The 16,036-nt window shown below is 39.7% G+C and overlaps 1 protein-coding gene and 1 long non-coding RNA gene across 6 annotated transcripts in view; one reads left to right on the top strand and one right to left on the bottom strand.

The window, feature by feature from the left end:
- The window catches only part of ARHGAP20 (Rho GTPase activating protein 20), a 118,041-nt gene extending 112,066 nt beyond the window's left edge, over positions 1-5,975 (top strand). For all 5 annotated transcript variants that reach the window (XM_070623075.1, XM_070623074.1, XM_008529403.2 and 2 more), the window contains one exon: positions 798-5,975. In XM_070623075.1, the coding sequence (XP_070479176.1) occupies positions 798-2,653 (1,856 nt within the window). In that variant the 3' untranslated portion in view covers positions 2,654-5,975. The remainder of the gene's footprint in view (positions 1-797) is intronic.
- Positions 1,647-16,036, bottom strand: part of LOC139083848 (uncharacterized) — a 45,599-nt gene continuing 31,209 nt past the window's right edge. The window contains exon 2 of the long non-coding RNA XR_011540841.1: positions 1,647-3,383. This is a non-coding gene — a long non-coding RNA (uncharacterized lncRNA). The remainder of the gene's footprint in view (positions 3,384-16,036) is intronic.

Here is a 16,036-nt window from a genome sequence, read left to right as displayed (position 1 = left end):
ACTTTACAAGAAACCCAAATATATATATAATAGAACTGCTGTGGTTGAAACTAGAATAGAAGACCCAGAGAGGCAGTAGAGGCAGGCCTGGTCTTTCTCTTCCTTTCCTTCCTCTTAGTGGTCCCTGAGACACCTAATTCTAGTGCACTACAAAATAGTTTGCAAACAACTAGCATCATTGGAGAGATTTGAAGACATTCAACCTTCCAGAATATGTAATTCCTGTACCACCAATTACTAGTTATGTTATCGTTGGCCAGTTATTCTATGCCACTGAACATCAGTATCTTCATCTATAAGTATGGATAGCCATAATGTCTAACCTATATGATTGTCATAAAGATTAAATAAAGTAATGAGTATTAAAGAATTTTGTCAAAGAAAAATTGATAGGGGTTAGAAAATGGTTTCCCTGAGACTAGAGTTAATTATGTGTACCTGCCTGCAATCCATGTTAAAGGTAGAGTCTTATTCAGAACCTTGGTACACCTGGCAATAATTCCTTTATACTCTTTGCCATTTCTTGGTATTATGACATGTCCTCATAACTTTGAGGAAATCTTCCTTAAGGAAAGCCCATTTCTTCAGGAACTGAGATAAATCTACTATACACCAACAATTTTTTTTTATTCTGTACTAATTGGGAAGATTGTGAAAGATCCTTTCTTTCGTGAAAGTAGGAATTTGAGCAATCTACATGAAAAGAGGATTAAACTAAGCACCATAGTTGCTGTCTTCAAGGCAACGTGTATTTGTAGCAGGTAGAAATGTTAACCATGGTTTGATTTTTTTGACAGATATCTCTTGCTTCCAACTGAATGACTCTTCCTATGACAGCTTGGAAAATGAGCTAAATGAGGATGTTGATGCTCCTTGTAGTGACTTGGTAAAGAAACTTGGTCAAGGTAGCAGAAGCATGGACTCTGTGTTAACCCTCAGTGATTATGACCTCGACCAGCCTGAGGTAGAAGGCCTTTTAACCCTCAGTGACTTTGATTTAGACCATTCTAAAGATGAAGACGTTCAAATGGAACGGCCTCTTGAATCCAAGCCAGTGAACATTACAGTAATGTACACAAAGGGCCGACTGCAGGATCATGCCAGGGCCCCATCTGCCATGAGCACACCCAGCTACCTGTCCACAGCTGCAGCAGATGCTCCGAAAAGCCTGAGGCGACACCGGCGCTGCTCGGAGCCCAGCATTGACTATCTAGATTCAAAGCTTTCCTATCTCAGGGAGTTTTATCAGAAGAAGCTGCGCAAGTCCAGCTGTGATGCAATTCTCTCACAAAAGGACGAGGAATATCTGAAGCAGAATCAACCCCTCCAGGAGGAGGGTAAGACATGTTTTAAAAAGAGTTTAGTCACAGGCACTGATATCAAGAAAAATGCCACTAATAAAAATGTTAAGAAGAAAGGCATATCTGGTAATGAAGGAAATCATGTGAAACTTTTCCCTAAATCCAAGCCAGTGGCCATTTCTGTGGCATCCTGTAGTCACATGTCCTCACATGATCATCCCAGGAGCCAGCCCTTTGAAGCAGATGCATCTGGCTACTCCCCGCCACACACAGCAGATGCTCTCAAGAGTTCAAGGAGGCACCGGCGCTGCTCAGAGCCCAGCATTGATGACCAGCACTACAAACTGACGTATCTCAGGGGGTTTTATTCAAAGAAACAACATAAAACCAGCTATGAATCCAGTCTCTTGCATGGAGAGGAAGATTATCTTAAGCGGCACAAGTCTTTGCAAATGGAGGGGCAAAAGCTTATTAATCAGAGTTTGGTCATGGGGATTGAGGTAGGCAAAAGTAGTGCCACAAACCAAAACACTGAGAAGATTTTACCCCCGAGATTAAACATCTGCCCGAGGACTAGCTATTCCAGCTTGTCCTCCCCGGGCACTTCCCCATCTGGCTCGTCAGTGAGCTCCCAGGACAGTGCTTTTTCTCAGATTTCAGAACACTCTGTGTTTACACCCACTGAAACTTCGTCTCCCATAGATTGCACTTTTCAAGCTCAAAGAAAACAGGAAGAGCTTTCTTCTGACTTTAGCAGTTCCAGCCTCATTTCTGGAATGCCTGGTCCTTCATCAGGGCAGGCCAGCAGCCACCTGGCTTATACAAAAAAGGACAGTGTAGAGTGGCATTCACAAATGCATTCTGTAACTCTTCACCCCAGCACATGGTTGAGAAATGGTGTGGCCAGTTTGAAAAACTGGTCCCTGAAAAAGAAGGCAAAGGCATACAGACCAGAGGAAAAGAAAACAGGATCTCTACAAGGACCCATGGAGGTACCTCCACATGCTTCTGGTGTTCCAGAAGCCAACTCTCTGCAAGAGAGACAGAAAGACGTGCCCCTAAGGGCAGCTAAAGGACTTGGAGCTGTGCAAACAGCCCAGCGGTATAATTCTCAACCCAGCCAGGACTCAGAGAAACACTGTTGCTCTCCATTCACCCTAGTGGAAGACAGACTCAAGCTTTGTACACAGTCACACGAGGAAGGAGAGATAAGTGGGCAGTGCTCTCCTGGTGCTCGGCCTTGTGAACAATCCTCACCCAGCTCTTTGACTGTGGATGATGTGACCAGCCCAGATTCAGGGCCTACAGTGGTTTGCGATGTTGGGGACAGACATTTAACCAAAGACATTTAATCACAATAAGAATCTGATGTCTACAAGAACAGAAACTGGGCTAATAATGACATAAAGACAATAATTATTATGACCCCTTTGTATAAAATGCTTGGGATGGGTAGCATAAGGGTAATCATCGCTAATACTTAGGACAACAAAAGAATTCTCTTTATTGAGACTATTTGGCAAAAAGGTTAGACTACAAACTTTCGTCACCTAAGGAGGCTTTTCCCTATTTTTTCCTTATTAGAGCGTGAGACTGGTCCTGTCATGTGTTTTTAGAGATACTAGCACAGGGCTAGAGGAAACATCTTCCATAGAGGAAGCAAGCCTTATGTGAGATTAGTATCCTGAGAAGGCCAGGATGTCATAAGTGAGGAACAAGGACTGTGGAGAGAGAGGAAGGGTGCAGAGAAACCATCCACATTCCATGGAATGTTTTTAATAAGTAGACAAGAAAAATTCCCCTAAGCAAAGCATCAAGAAGAAAAGCAGGTCCAGGAATGAAGGAAATCATGTGAAACGTTTCCCTGAATCCCAGCCAGTGGCCATTTCTGTGATGTCTTGCAGTCACATGCCCTCACAGGATCCTTCCAGGAACCAACCCATTGATGCTGCTAGACTGGAGAAAACTAGGATGATTCAAGAGCCGTGGGTACCATGATGTCATAGTTTCTTTGTTGGTTACGTTCGTTTATTTGTTCTCCTTTAGTGTTGCATTGTTCTGCAAAGCCTCCAGGAAACAGAGCTGTGAGGAGAAAGAAGGAAATGGTTGCTCATTTCAGTGTCCTTTCCAAAGGTGCCTGTGCTAGGAACATTCTTCAGAAACACAACCTTTCCTATTAGAAGGTGATCTCCTGACAGCATTCCCTGTGTTGGTGTAGAGGGAAAGGCTGCAGCAATAGTCCTTTCTCTATGACACAAATGCTCTTGCCAACACGTGATCAAGCATGGCTCCTCTTTGCTGAAATGTTTTTCTGCAGCCCTGCCCTTAGATCAGTCAGCCAGAAAAAATTCCTGGTAAGTCATCCCTTTTTTGATTTTCTTTTGGCAGTTGAGAGAGCAATTTAGAAGTTGGCAGGTTATAAAGAGTCACAGAATAGAACACCTGCCAAAGTGGCTGTCAGGCCTTCTTTTCAGTCATTGGCTTTGGATTGTCTTACCTCCGGGAATTTTTACGTACGTTTGTCCCAAGTGATTCATGGTTTACAGATGGTTAATACCCCATTGGTTTATTTCATATCCGTGGACATTTCTCTTCTCTCTTGCCTTAAAGTTACACTAGTACGTCTCTTGATTATCTCCTTGGATTATTAGGGCTTGCCAGCTAGTCTGAAGGGATAACATCAGGAATGGATGTGCATCTTCCCTCATTTTAACTACTTGCTTATGAGAAATTGCCTAGAACCTATTTGGTCTCTTTAGTCCACCATCAAAAGGACCTTTCTCCCACAAACTAGCTTATTCCTAATTTGTTTTTTTTTAAACACCAGGAAACTTTCACGTCAAATGTTCTTTCCCTGTTGTCCTAAAGGTTGCATTTTTAAGTTATAGAAAAAATAATAATGTTTTCTGTAGGATAGAAGAAGTCCTTTCAGTATTAGCTATAGGTGCTACCTACCTCTAGGGGACATGACCCTGTTTGCCCTAAGCATTATAATTAACCTTTAGAACTCTGTGTCCAAAGAGCTCCTTCATGACACTGGCCATCTCAGTCACAGATGTGAAGTAGATTGCACCTCATAACCAACCACTCCTGTATTTAGACTCCTAAGTATCCATATGCATCTTTTGTGGTATAATATATAAAGGCAACAGGGATTCCCCCTACCCTTAGGGCATACTACTGTCAGAACTGTAAGATGTGAATGAAGCTCTTAGGCTTGGAGTGTCTTTCTGAAAGAAGTTGCTTTTCTACTTAACAAAATAATAGTTCTAGCCTTTTTTCTTTAATATTGGTGGGTGGAAAATCATCCACCCAGTTTGAAGCATAGAAGGAAATAGATACTGAGGTTCTTCAATAACCATTCCTACTCTCTGTATTCCCTTAGATACTCCTGTAATACTTAATGTGAATAGTTTGTTAATATTGCTGTAAAGTATTATATTGTATGATTTGAAGATAGACTACATGTCATTTTATCATACTCGGTCAATCTATAATATATTAGACTGATGCTTTATCTAAAATGCTTTGAGTTTGTATAATATATCTTGACAAATTTTACTACCATATGTTATGTAATAAATGTGTATTTTTGTACTTGCAGAAACTGCTGCTAACTTTTAAAGTTGTTTGGTTTTCAAGGCACTGATAGTGGATATGTATGAAGTCCATGCTGTCTATTAAATAAAATACCATTCTGCAGAGTTAATCCTCCCACCAGAGCAATATTGCCCTTTGTAGAATTGTTTTAGTTAAGGAGCCCAATTTCTGCTTCACATTGGAAATTTCATAAAAGGTAATTAATGTTGAATTGAAACTTTGAGCTTTTAGTCATAGACCACAGTCAGTCTTTCTAGAAAAAGAGGGTTTTTTTCTTTTATATTTTTCTCATCATTTCCCAAACAAGTCATGCTATAGACACAAGTCTTCATTTTCTTAGGCATTATGTTTTCATTGTGCTCCTAGAATCAGATATAGTCTATATTCTCATATCAAAAGAACCATAAACTCAGTTTGATTGTATAAGATTTTCTTATTTAAATTTGAACCATTCTGACCAGAGTACCCAGTTGACCCCAGACATACAGCAAGACATCAGTACTTCTCAGGTCATATAAACTTATTAAATATTACTGCTTTCTCATGACTGCTGCCTCTTTGCCTTCTCAAAGTTCATTGAGGTTTAACCACCATTGCAAAGAGATTAAAAAATATATACTTAGTCCAGAAAAAATGCTTTTCTCTGACATAGTAGAGAAGACTGCAAGACCCCCGTGAGAAATGTCACTTATTAGATTTGGACAATGCACACTTGCACTGATGTTAATTTCTCCCTAAATCTTACAGAAATACAAAGATAATTTTGCTTTTAAAAACAAGAGTCTTAATCTACCAGAAACATTGGATTCAATAAATTATCTCACATGGTGTTTTTCTACTTTTCATGGCATGACATTGAATTGAAAGGATCTAATGTATCCTTGAACCAATGGTATATTTTGTCTGCTGAAAAGAAACTCTAAGAATATTATGTATCTTCATCCAAATTATGGTAATAAGTGTTTAACTGATCTTTTCCTACCTGGTCATGTTTTAATGACTTGAGAGGAAGTCTTTGTAAACTTATTTCAATACAAAGAAAAAAGTGAATAATAAAATTGAGTAAAATGTTAACTTTCTTCAATATCTATTCTGGTTATGAGTATATCTCATAAGCTAAATTCCCTGCTGAAAGGAAGAGGACTCTTGAGTTCTGTGCTGTCTACCCCAAGTGTGAGTCCCACTCTGTTTCTGAGTCGCCTGTGAGTATAAATCCTTCATTTATATTGGTTTTTGGTTTTTGGGTTTCTTTAAAATACAGTTAACTCCTTGAGCTTCAGTTCTGCATAATGTCAGACGTGTGGTAGAATTGGCAGAAGGCTCTGGAATGTAATTTGGAAAATTTTGTTTTGAAGTCTCAAAGAAATATACGCAGAGGATGGTATTAGATGTATATTGTTCCTTAATTTGTACAGTGTGTGTTCTCATCGTGCAGGGCCAAAGTGCAGATACTTTTTTCAGTAGTTCAAACTGTTTTTCTAACCTATTTAATTTGTTAAGGCAAAGTAAAGGTGTTTTCTGGAGTGTGATATTACATGGCAATATAAGATGCAGGCTTGGGAGACATTAAGATTTAAATGCTAATTGTTTTCATCTAGGTTTGATTTTAGATTATAGTGTGGAATCTAAATTAGATTTAATTACAGAATTAAATTTAGAACTCCTCCTTGCAGCTTCTTTATCAGCTATGAGGAGTGAATAAATTGCCTAAAAGCTTGTATTTGTGAGGTCGGCCCATTACTCTGAGCAATTAAAATGGATGCTATAAAGAAATACTCCTTCTTTGACAGGTCACAGGGGCTCTGATTGTTACTGCCTTAAATGTTCAGGAGAAAAATAAACACTTTATATCTTTACCCAAGAATGGGATGACTGAGAAGCAGAGAGTCATCAAAATACATAAACACAGAGAAGCTATTGCATGAAGGCACAGCAAATGAATAGAGAGGGAGGAAAGCCATGGATGAGCTAATTCAAGCAAGAAACTGAATCACAAGGAGGTCAAAGAAAATTGAAGAGGGAAAGCACAAGGCTGGCGGAGATTGGAGGTATTACAAATGATATAAATGCTATTCAGGCAGTTTTACCTTTCTTACCAGGTACTGTTCTAAACCCTAGGAATACAAGGTGAAAAAAGACAGATTGTTTTGTCCGCAAAGACTTTAAACAACTAAGGGAAAAATTGGGCTGTGTAGAAGAAAGGGAAGAGTAACATTTATTGGTCACTTGTTGACTGCATGCACTGGTGATCAAAGCATTATCTGTATTTATTTAATGCTCACAGTATCCCTGTGTGGTGGGTGCATTCAGCTAGAACCTCATTCTGACATCGGGCCCTTTTTCTTACCCTTTCACCTTAAAACAGGGATGATAGTAATACTTTCATAATAAAGCAGACACAAGTTATATATGTGAGGACCAATCCAAATTTTACTAAGTTATTATGTCTCAGCTAGATATCTCCAACTTAAGAAAATCATTCAGTATCAGAAATAATTCAGAAAACTATGATAAGTGTAAAAATAATGGGGCTGAAAATTCAGTCCAGACAAAATGGCATAGACTTGTGCTCTCCCTGCTCCTCCCCACTAAGTATCACTATAAATCCTCAAAATAATGCAAAAGACAACCAAAGGAGAGCCCTAAAAAGTAGTAAAAGGAAGGAGAACTGATTCAGAGGTCTGGAGAAACAACACAGTAACAGAGCATCTTACATCCCATAACCAATAGAAGAAGGTGACCCAGGCCTGTCCTTTCCCAGCCTAGCAACAGAAGGCAGCTCCGGTATGCTCATTCCTTGTGATCAAGTGGGGTCCATCTGACACTGTTGGGTAAGCCAGGCACCACCAGCAAGAGGGATAGATGAGTGCCCCACTAGCAAGTGGCCAGGGGAAAGTTCTTTCCTGCTAGGTCTGAGACTCCCCTCCCCCACTGGGGGATATCAGAGTGATCAGGCAGCAACAGAAAGAGGGACCCAGCCACAACAAGCAGCTCAGCCTGGGAATCATGGTTGCCTCAACAAGCCTAAGACTCCCCATCCCCACCCAAGACCCTGGGGTGGCCAGATGGCATGGACAAGAGGGGTTTCACCACAAAAGGCACCCAGACAAGGGAGTCTCAGGCCTGTGGGTCAAAGAGGCTTCTCTGGCCAAGAAAAGATCAAAATTGCAAAGCCTCTGAAAACTAAACTGTCATTGGCCCCACAATTCCCAAAGAGAGGCCAGGACCTGTGTGCTAAAGCTAAACAAGGTGACTGCCTACTAAAATATTTAAATAGGATGCAGGGTCTCCTAACATAATAGACAATGTCCAGGATACAAGTGAAAATCACCTGTCACACTAAGAACCAGGAAAATTACAACTTAAGCTAAAAAAGACAACTGACATTAAAATTGAGATGATTTTAAAACAGGCGTCTTAAAATGTGTCAGCAATCATTGTCTTGAAACAAATAAAAAAATGGAAAATTTCAGCAAAGAAATAGAAGTTATAGAAAAGAGCCTAATGAAAATTGTAGAACTGAAAAATACAATAACAGAGATTTTTAAAATGGCGTTGTGTGAACTCAGTAGCAGAATGGAGATGACAGAGGATAGCAGCAGTGAACTTGAGGGCAGATAGAATTTACACAGTCTGAACAGAGAAAATAGATTGAAAAAAAGAATGAAGAGAGCCTCAGAGACCTGTGGAACAATGCCAAAAGATTCAACTTTGTATCATTGGAGTTCCAGAAGAAGAGAGGGGAAGGCTGGAACAGTATTCAAAGAAACAAAGGCTGAAAACATCCCAAATTTGAGGAAAGACACAAACCTACACATTCAAGAAGCTGAGTGAAACCCAAACTGGATAAATGCAAAGAAAGACACGTCATAATTAAATGTTTGGACATTAAAGACAAAAGAAATCTTGAAAGCAGCTAGAAATGACACCTTATCTATAGGAGAACACCACTTTAAATCACAGGCTTTATCATTTGAAACCATGGAAGCCAGAATAAAGTGGCACATTTTTCAAGTGCTGAAAGAACTGTCAGCGCAGAATCCATGTCAAGTGGGACTATCCTTCATGAATGGGGGAGAAATAAGGACATTCTCAGATGAAGGAAAACTTTTAAGAATTTGTCACTAGCAGCCATACTCTTAAAGACTGGCCAAAGGGAGGAAGGGGCGGAGCAAAATGGCGGGGTGAGCTGACCCGGGATTCTCTCCCCTCCAAAATACAGCAAAAGATTGGAAGAACTGAATTTCAGAGAATAAACATAATGCCAGCTCGTTGGAGCCCTACAATACCAAGAAGGCGGAGATCATAAACCCTACTTACAGCCTCAGAGGTGCTGCAACGGTAGGAGAGAACATCGCTCCCTCCCCTAGAGTCTGCGATCGCTGCGGCGCGGGTCGGGAAGGAGCGGGGGAGGGGCTGTGCGACCAGGGGATCATCCAGGACTCCTGCCCTGGTTCAGTGGAAACCCGCTGATGGGGGGAAAGCTTCCGTCCGTGGGGACCCCATAAACCAAGGGCCTTGGGAGACCAGAGAACAGAACTGATCTGAACCCAGACCGGCGCATGTGAGTAACAGCCCCTCCCCCCCTAACAAAGCCAGTGGGCGCAGCCATCTTGCCCCAAGGCGGAGAGCTCATAACATGTGGCTCTCAACCCCCATCTAGTGGCGACAGGCTGCAACTGCAACCGAATTCTACCACCATGTGAAAAAACCGTCCTCTACCATCCAGCAATTTATAAAAGCCCCAGACCAGAAGGAAAACAATAAAAACATAGAATTAAGTCCTGAGGACTTGGAATTAGGTAAACTAACTGATACTGAGTTCAGAGCAGCTATAGTCAAAAAACTCAATGAGGTAGAGAGAAAGATAAACAAGCCAAGTTCTGGAGTTACTTCACAAAAGAGTTTGAAATCATAAAGAAGAATCAAACAGAATTACTTGAGATGAAAAACACAATGGACCAGATAAAACAGAATATGGATTCCCTGAATGCCCGTGTGGACACCATAGAAGAGCAAATTAACATAATTGAAGATAGACAGGCTGGGGGCTGGCCCCGTGGCCGAGTGGTTAAGTTCGCGCGCTCCGCTGCAGGCAGCCCAGTGTTTCGTTGGTTCGAATCCTGGGCGCGGACATGGCACCGCTCATTGAGCCACACTGAGGCAGCATCCCACATGCCACAACCAGAAGAACCCACAACGAAGAATACACAACTATGTACACGGGGGAATTTGGGGAGAAAAAGGAATAAAATAAATAATCTTTATGGGGCTGGCCCCGTGGCCGAGTGGTTAAGTTCGCGCGCTCCGCAGCAGGCGGCCCGGTGTTTCGTTAGTTCGAATCCTGGGCGCAGACATGGCACTGCTCATCAGACCACGCTGAGGCAGCGTCCCACATGCCACAACTAGAAGAACCCACAACGAAGAATACACAACTATGTACCAGGGGGCTTTGGGGATAAAAAGGAAAAAAATAAAATCTTTAAAAAAATAAATAAATAAATAAATAAATAATCTTTAAAAAAAAAAAAATAGACAGGCTGAATGGCTCCAGACAGAGGAAGAAAGAGAACTAAGAATTAAAAAAAATGAGGAAAATCTCCGAGAGATAATGGATTCAATGAGGAGTAAGAACATAAGGATCATAGGAATTCCCGAGAATATGGAAAAGGAAAATGGAGCAGAAAGTGTGCTTAACGAAATTATTGAAGAGAACTTCCCAAATCTAGGGATCGATGGAGAAATGTGTGTAGAGGAGGGTTTTAGATCTCCTAGATTTGTCAATGTAAAAAGAGCTACCCCACGGCACATAGTAGTAAAATTGGCAAAAAGGAAAGATAAGGAAAAAATACTCAGGGAAGTAAGAAAGTAAAAGAGAATAACCTATAAAGGAGCCCCTATCAGACTGTCAGCGGATTTCTCTACAGAAACCCTACAAGCTAGGAGAGAATGGAGTGACATATTCAAAGCTTTAAAGGATAAAAATCTTCAGCCAAGAATACTCTATTCAGCAAGAATTTCCTTCAGATATGAGGGAGAAATTAAATCTTTTCCAGACAAACAAAAGTTAAGGGAATTTGTAACCAAAAGCCCTCCATTACAAGAAATCCTCAAGAAGGCTCTCATACCTGAAAAAAGAAAAAAGGGAGACCAATGGATAGAACCAGAACAGGATAGCAATTATTCAGTTATAGCATTAGGGTAAAGGTAAGGAAACTACCAAAGCAAGGATGATCTTAGCACTCTAACTACAAATTAATAAGACGAGTTGGAATAAAAAGTGAAAATAATTATTTAGGAGGGGAAGAGCAAAGGGTCTAAATCATATTGGTCAAGTAAGTAAGAGACCACCAGAGAATAGACTATATTATACACGAGATTCTAAATACAAACTTCAAGGTAGACACTAAAATAAAGTACAGAACAGAGTCGCAAATCATAAATAAGGAAAAATCTAAGAAACCCAGCATAAGAAATTGCAGTATTAAATGGGTAGTTTAAAGCAAACAGGAAAAGAAACGCAGGAAAACAAGATAATGAGTGACAGATTGACAGCATTAAGTCCACATGCATCAATAATCACTCTCAACGTGAACGGATTCAACTCTCCAATAAAAAGACACAGAGTGGCAAAATGGATTAAAGGACACAATCCAACAATTTGTTGCCTCCAGGAAACACACCTCAGCCCCAAGGACAAACACAGACTCAGGGTGAAGGGGTGGAGGACAATACTTCAAGCAAATAGCAAGGAAAAAAAGGCAGGTGTTGCAATTCTCATATCAGACCAAGTGGATTTCAAAATAAGACAGGTAAAGAGAGACACAGAGGGACAATATATAATGATCAAAGGGACACTTCATCAAGAAAAAATAACGCTTATAAATATCTATGCACCCAACACAGGAGCACCAAGATTCATAAAGCAACTATTAACAGACCTAAAGGAAGATGTTAACAACAACACAATAATAGTAGGGGACCTCAACACCCCACTCACATCAATTGACAGATCATCCAGACAGAAAATCAACGAGGAAATAGTGGAGCTAAACGAAAAACTAAAACAATTGGACTTAATAGACATATATAGATCACTTCACCCTGAAAGAGCTGAATACACATTCCTCTCAAGTGCACATGGAACATTCTCAAGGATAGACCATATGTTGGGAAACAAGGCAAGACTCTACAAATTTAAAAAAATTGAAATAATAACAAGCATCTTCTCCGATCATAGTGCTATAAGGCTAGAAATTAATTATAAGAAAAAAGCTGAGAAAGGCACAAAGATGTGGAGACTAAACACCACACTACTGAACAAGCAATGGATCATTGAAGAAATTAAAGAAGAAATAAAAAAATACCTGGAAACAAATGAAAATGATAGCATGCCTTACCAACTCATATGGGATATAGCAAAAGCTGTATTAAGAGGAAACTTCCTCGCAATACAGGCACATCTTAACAAACAAGAAAAATCCCAAATAAGCAACCTTAAAGCACACCTAACTGAACTAGAGAAAAAAGAACAAATGAAGCCCAAAGTCAGCAGAAGGAGAGAAATAATAAAAATCAGAGCAGAAATAAATACTATTGAAACGAAAAAGGCAGTAGAAAGGATCAATGAGACAAAGAGCTGGTTTTTTGAGAAGATAAATAAAATTGACAAACCACTAGCCAGACTTACAAAGAAAAAAAGGGAGAAAGCTCAAATAAACAAAATCTGAAATGAGCGAGGAGAAATAACAACAGACTCTGCAGAAATACAACAGATTATAAGAGAATACTACAAAAAACTATATGCCAGCAGAATGGATAACCTAGAGGAAATGGATAAATTCCTGGACTCCTACAATCTCCCAAAGCTCACTCAAGAAGAGGCAGACAATTTGAACAGACCAATCACAAGGAAAGAGATTGAAACAGCAATCAAAAGCATCCCAAAGAATAAAACCCCAGGACCAGATGGCTTTCCTGGGGAATTCTACGAAACTTTCAGAGAGGATTTAATACCTATCCTTTTCAAGCTATTCCAAAAAATTAGGGAAGATGGAACACTTCCTAACACATTCTATGAGGCCAACATCACGCTGATACCAAAACCTGACAAGGACACCACGAAGAAAGAGAACTACAGGCCAATATCACCGATGAACATAGATGCAAAAATTCTAAACAAAATTTTGGCAACCAGAATTCAGCAATTCATCAAAAGAATCATACATCAGGATCAGGTGGGATTCATACCAGGGACACAGGGATGGTTCAACATCCGCAAATCAATCAACGTGATACACCACCTCAACAAACTGAGGAATAAAAACCACATGATCATCTCAATAGATGCAGAGAAGGCATTTGACAAGATCCAACAGCAATTTATGATAAAAACTCTGAACAAAATGGGCATAGAAGGAAACTACCTCAACATAATAAAGGCCATATACGACAAACCCATAGCCAACATCATACTCAATGGGCAAAAACTGAACCCCATCCCCCTGAAAACAGGAACAAGACAAGGATGCCCTCTATCACCACTCTTATTTAACATAGTACTGGAGGTCCTGGCCAGAGCAATCAGGCAAGAAAAAGGAATCCAAATAGGGAAGGAAGAAGTGAAACTCTCGCTGTTTGCAGATGACATGATCTTATATATAGAAAACCCCAAAGAATCCATTGGAAAACTGTTAGAAGTAATCAACAACTACAGCAAAGTTGCAGGGTATAAAATCAATTCGCATAAATCAGTAGCATTTCTATACTCCAGTAATGAACCAACAGAAAAAGAACTCAAGAATACAATACCATTCACAATCGCAACGAAAAGAATAAAATACCTTGGGGTAAATTTAACTAAGGAAGTGAAGGACTTATATAATGAAAATTACAAGGCCTTTCTGAGAGAATTGGATGACGACATAAGGAGATGGAAAGACATTCCATGTACATGGATTGGAAGAATAAACATAGTTAAAATGTCTATTCTACCTAAAGCAATCTACAGATTCAACGCCATCCCAATCAGAATCCCAATGACATTCTTTACAGAATTAGAACAAAGAATCCTAAAATTCATATGGGGCAACAAAAGACCGCGAATTGCTAAAGCAATCCTGAGAAAAAAGAACAAAACGGGAGGCATCACAATCCCTGACTTCAAAACATACTACAAAGCTACAGTAATCAAAACAGCATGGTACTGGTACAAAAACAGGTGCACAGATCAATGGAACAGAATTGAAAGCCCAGAAATAAAACCACACATCTATGGACAGCTTATCTTTGACAAAGGAGCTGAGGGCATACAATGGAGAAAAGAAAGTCTTTTCAACAAGTGGTGCTGGGAAAACTGGAAAGCCACATGTAAAAGAATGAAAATTGACCATTCTTTTTCACCATTCACCAAAATAAACTCAAAATGGATCAAAGACCTAAAGGTGAGACCTGAAACCATAAGGCTTCTGGAAGAAAACGTAGGCAATACACTCTTTGACATCAGTTTCAAAAGGATCTTTTCGGACACCATGCTTTCTCAGAGAAGGGAAATAATAGAAAGAATAAACAAATGGGACTTCATCAGACTAAAGAGCTTCTTCAAGGCAAATGAAAACAGGATTGAAACAAAAAAACAACCCACTAACTGGGAAAAAATATTTGCAAGTCATACATCCGACAAAGGCTTACTATCCATAATATATGAAGAACTCACACAACTCAACAACAAAAAAATCAAACAACCCAATCAGAAAATGGGCAGGAGACATGAACAGACATTTCTCCAAAGAAGATATACTGATGGCCAATAGGCACATGAAAAGATGCTCATCATCGCTGATCATTAGGGAAATGCAAATCAAAACTACACTAAGATATCACCTTACACCCATTAGAATGACAAAAATATCTAAAACTAATAGTAACAAATGTTGGAGAGGTTGCGGAGAAAAAGGAACCCTCATACACTGCTGGTGGGAATGCAAACTGGTGCAGCCACTATGGAAAACAGTATGGAGACTCAAAAAGTTAAAAATAGAAATACCTTATGACCCAGCCATCCCACTACTGGGTATCTATCCTAAGAATCTGAAGTCAGCAATTCCAAGAGTCCCATGCACCCCTATGTTCATTGCAGCATTATTTACAATAGCCAAGACGTGCAACCTAAGTGCCCAGCAACTGATGATTGGATAAAGAAGATATGGTATAGATACACAATGGAATACTACTCAGCCATAAAAAAGGACAAAATCGTCCCATTCGCAACAACGTGGATGGACCTTGAGGGTATTATGTTAAGCCAGACAGAGAAAGACGAACTCTATATGACTCCACTCATAGGTGGAAGTTAACATGTAGACAAGGAGAACTGATCGGTGGTTAGCGGGGGGGGGGGGGGGGGCGCATAGGGGAGGACACAAAGGGTGAAGTGGTGTACCCACAACATGACTAACAATAATGTACAACTGAAATTTCACAAGGTTGTAAACTATCATAATCTTAATTTTTAAAAAAAGGCAAAAGCAAAAATGAAAAAAAAAGGGTATAGAAGGAAATCACCTCAACATAATAAAAGCCATATGTGACAAACCCACAGCAAACATCATTCTCAATGGAGAAAAACTGAAAGCTATCGCTCTAAGAACAGGAACCAGACAAGGATGCCCACTGTCACCACTCTTATTTAACATAGTATTGGAAGTCCTAGCCAGAGCAATCAGGCAATAAAAAGAAATAAAAGGGATCCATATTGGAAAAGAAGAAGTGAAACTGTCACTTTTTGCAGATGACATGATTTTATATATAGAAAACCCTAAAGAATCCACTAAAAAACTTTTAGAAATAAATGAATACAGTCAAGTCGCAGGATGCAAAATCAACATACAAAAATTGGTTGCATTTCTATACATTAACAACGAAGTAGCAGAAAGAGAAATTAAGAATACAATCCCATTTACAATCGCAACCAAAAGAATAAAATACCTAGGAATAAACTTAACCAAAGAGATGAAATATCTGTACACTGAAAACTGTAAAACATTGTTGAAAGAAATCGAAGAAGACACAAAGAAATGGAAAGATATTCCGTGCTCTTGGATTGGAAGAATTAACATCGTTAAAATGTCCACACT

The sequence above is a fragment of the Equus przewalskii genome, chromosome 6 (assembly GCF_037783145.1).
Source record: "Equus przewalskii isolate Varuska chromosome 6, EquPr2, whole genome shotgun sequence".
Classification (NCBI taxonomy): domain Eukaryota; kingdom Metazoa; phylum Chordata; class Mammalia; order Perissodactyla; family Equidae; genus Equus; species Equus przewalskii.
The sequence above is the reverse complement of the archived record's forward strand: the minus strand, read 5'-3'. Positions and strand labels throughout refer to the sequence as shown.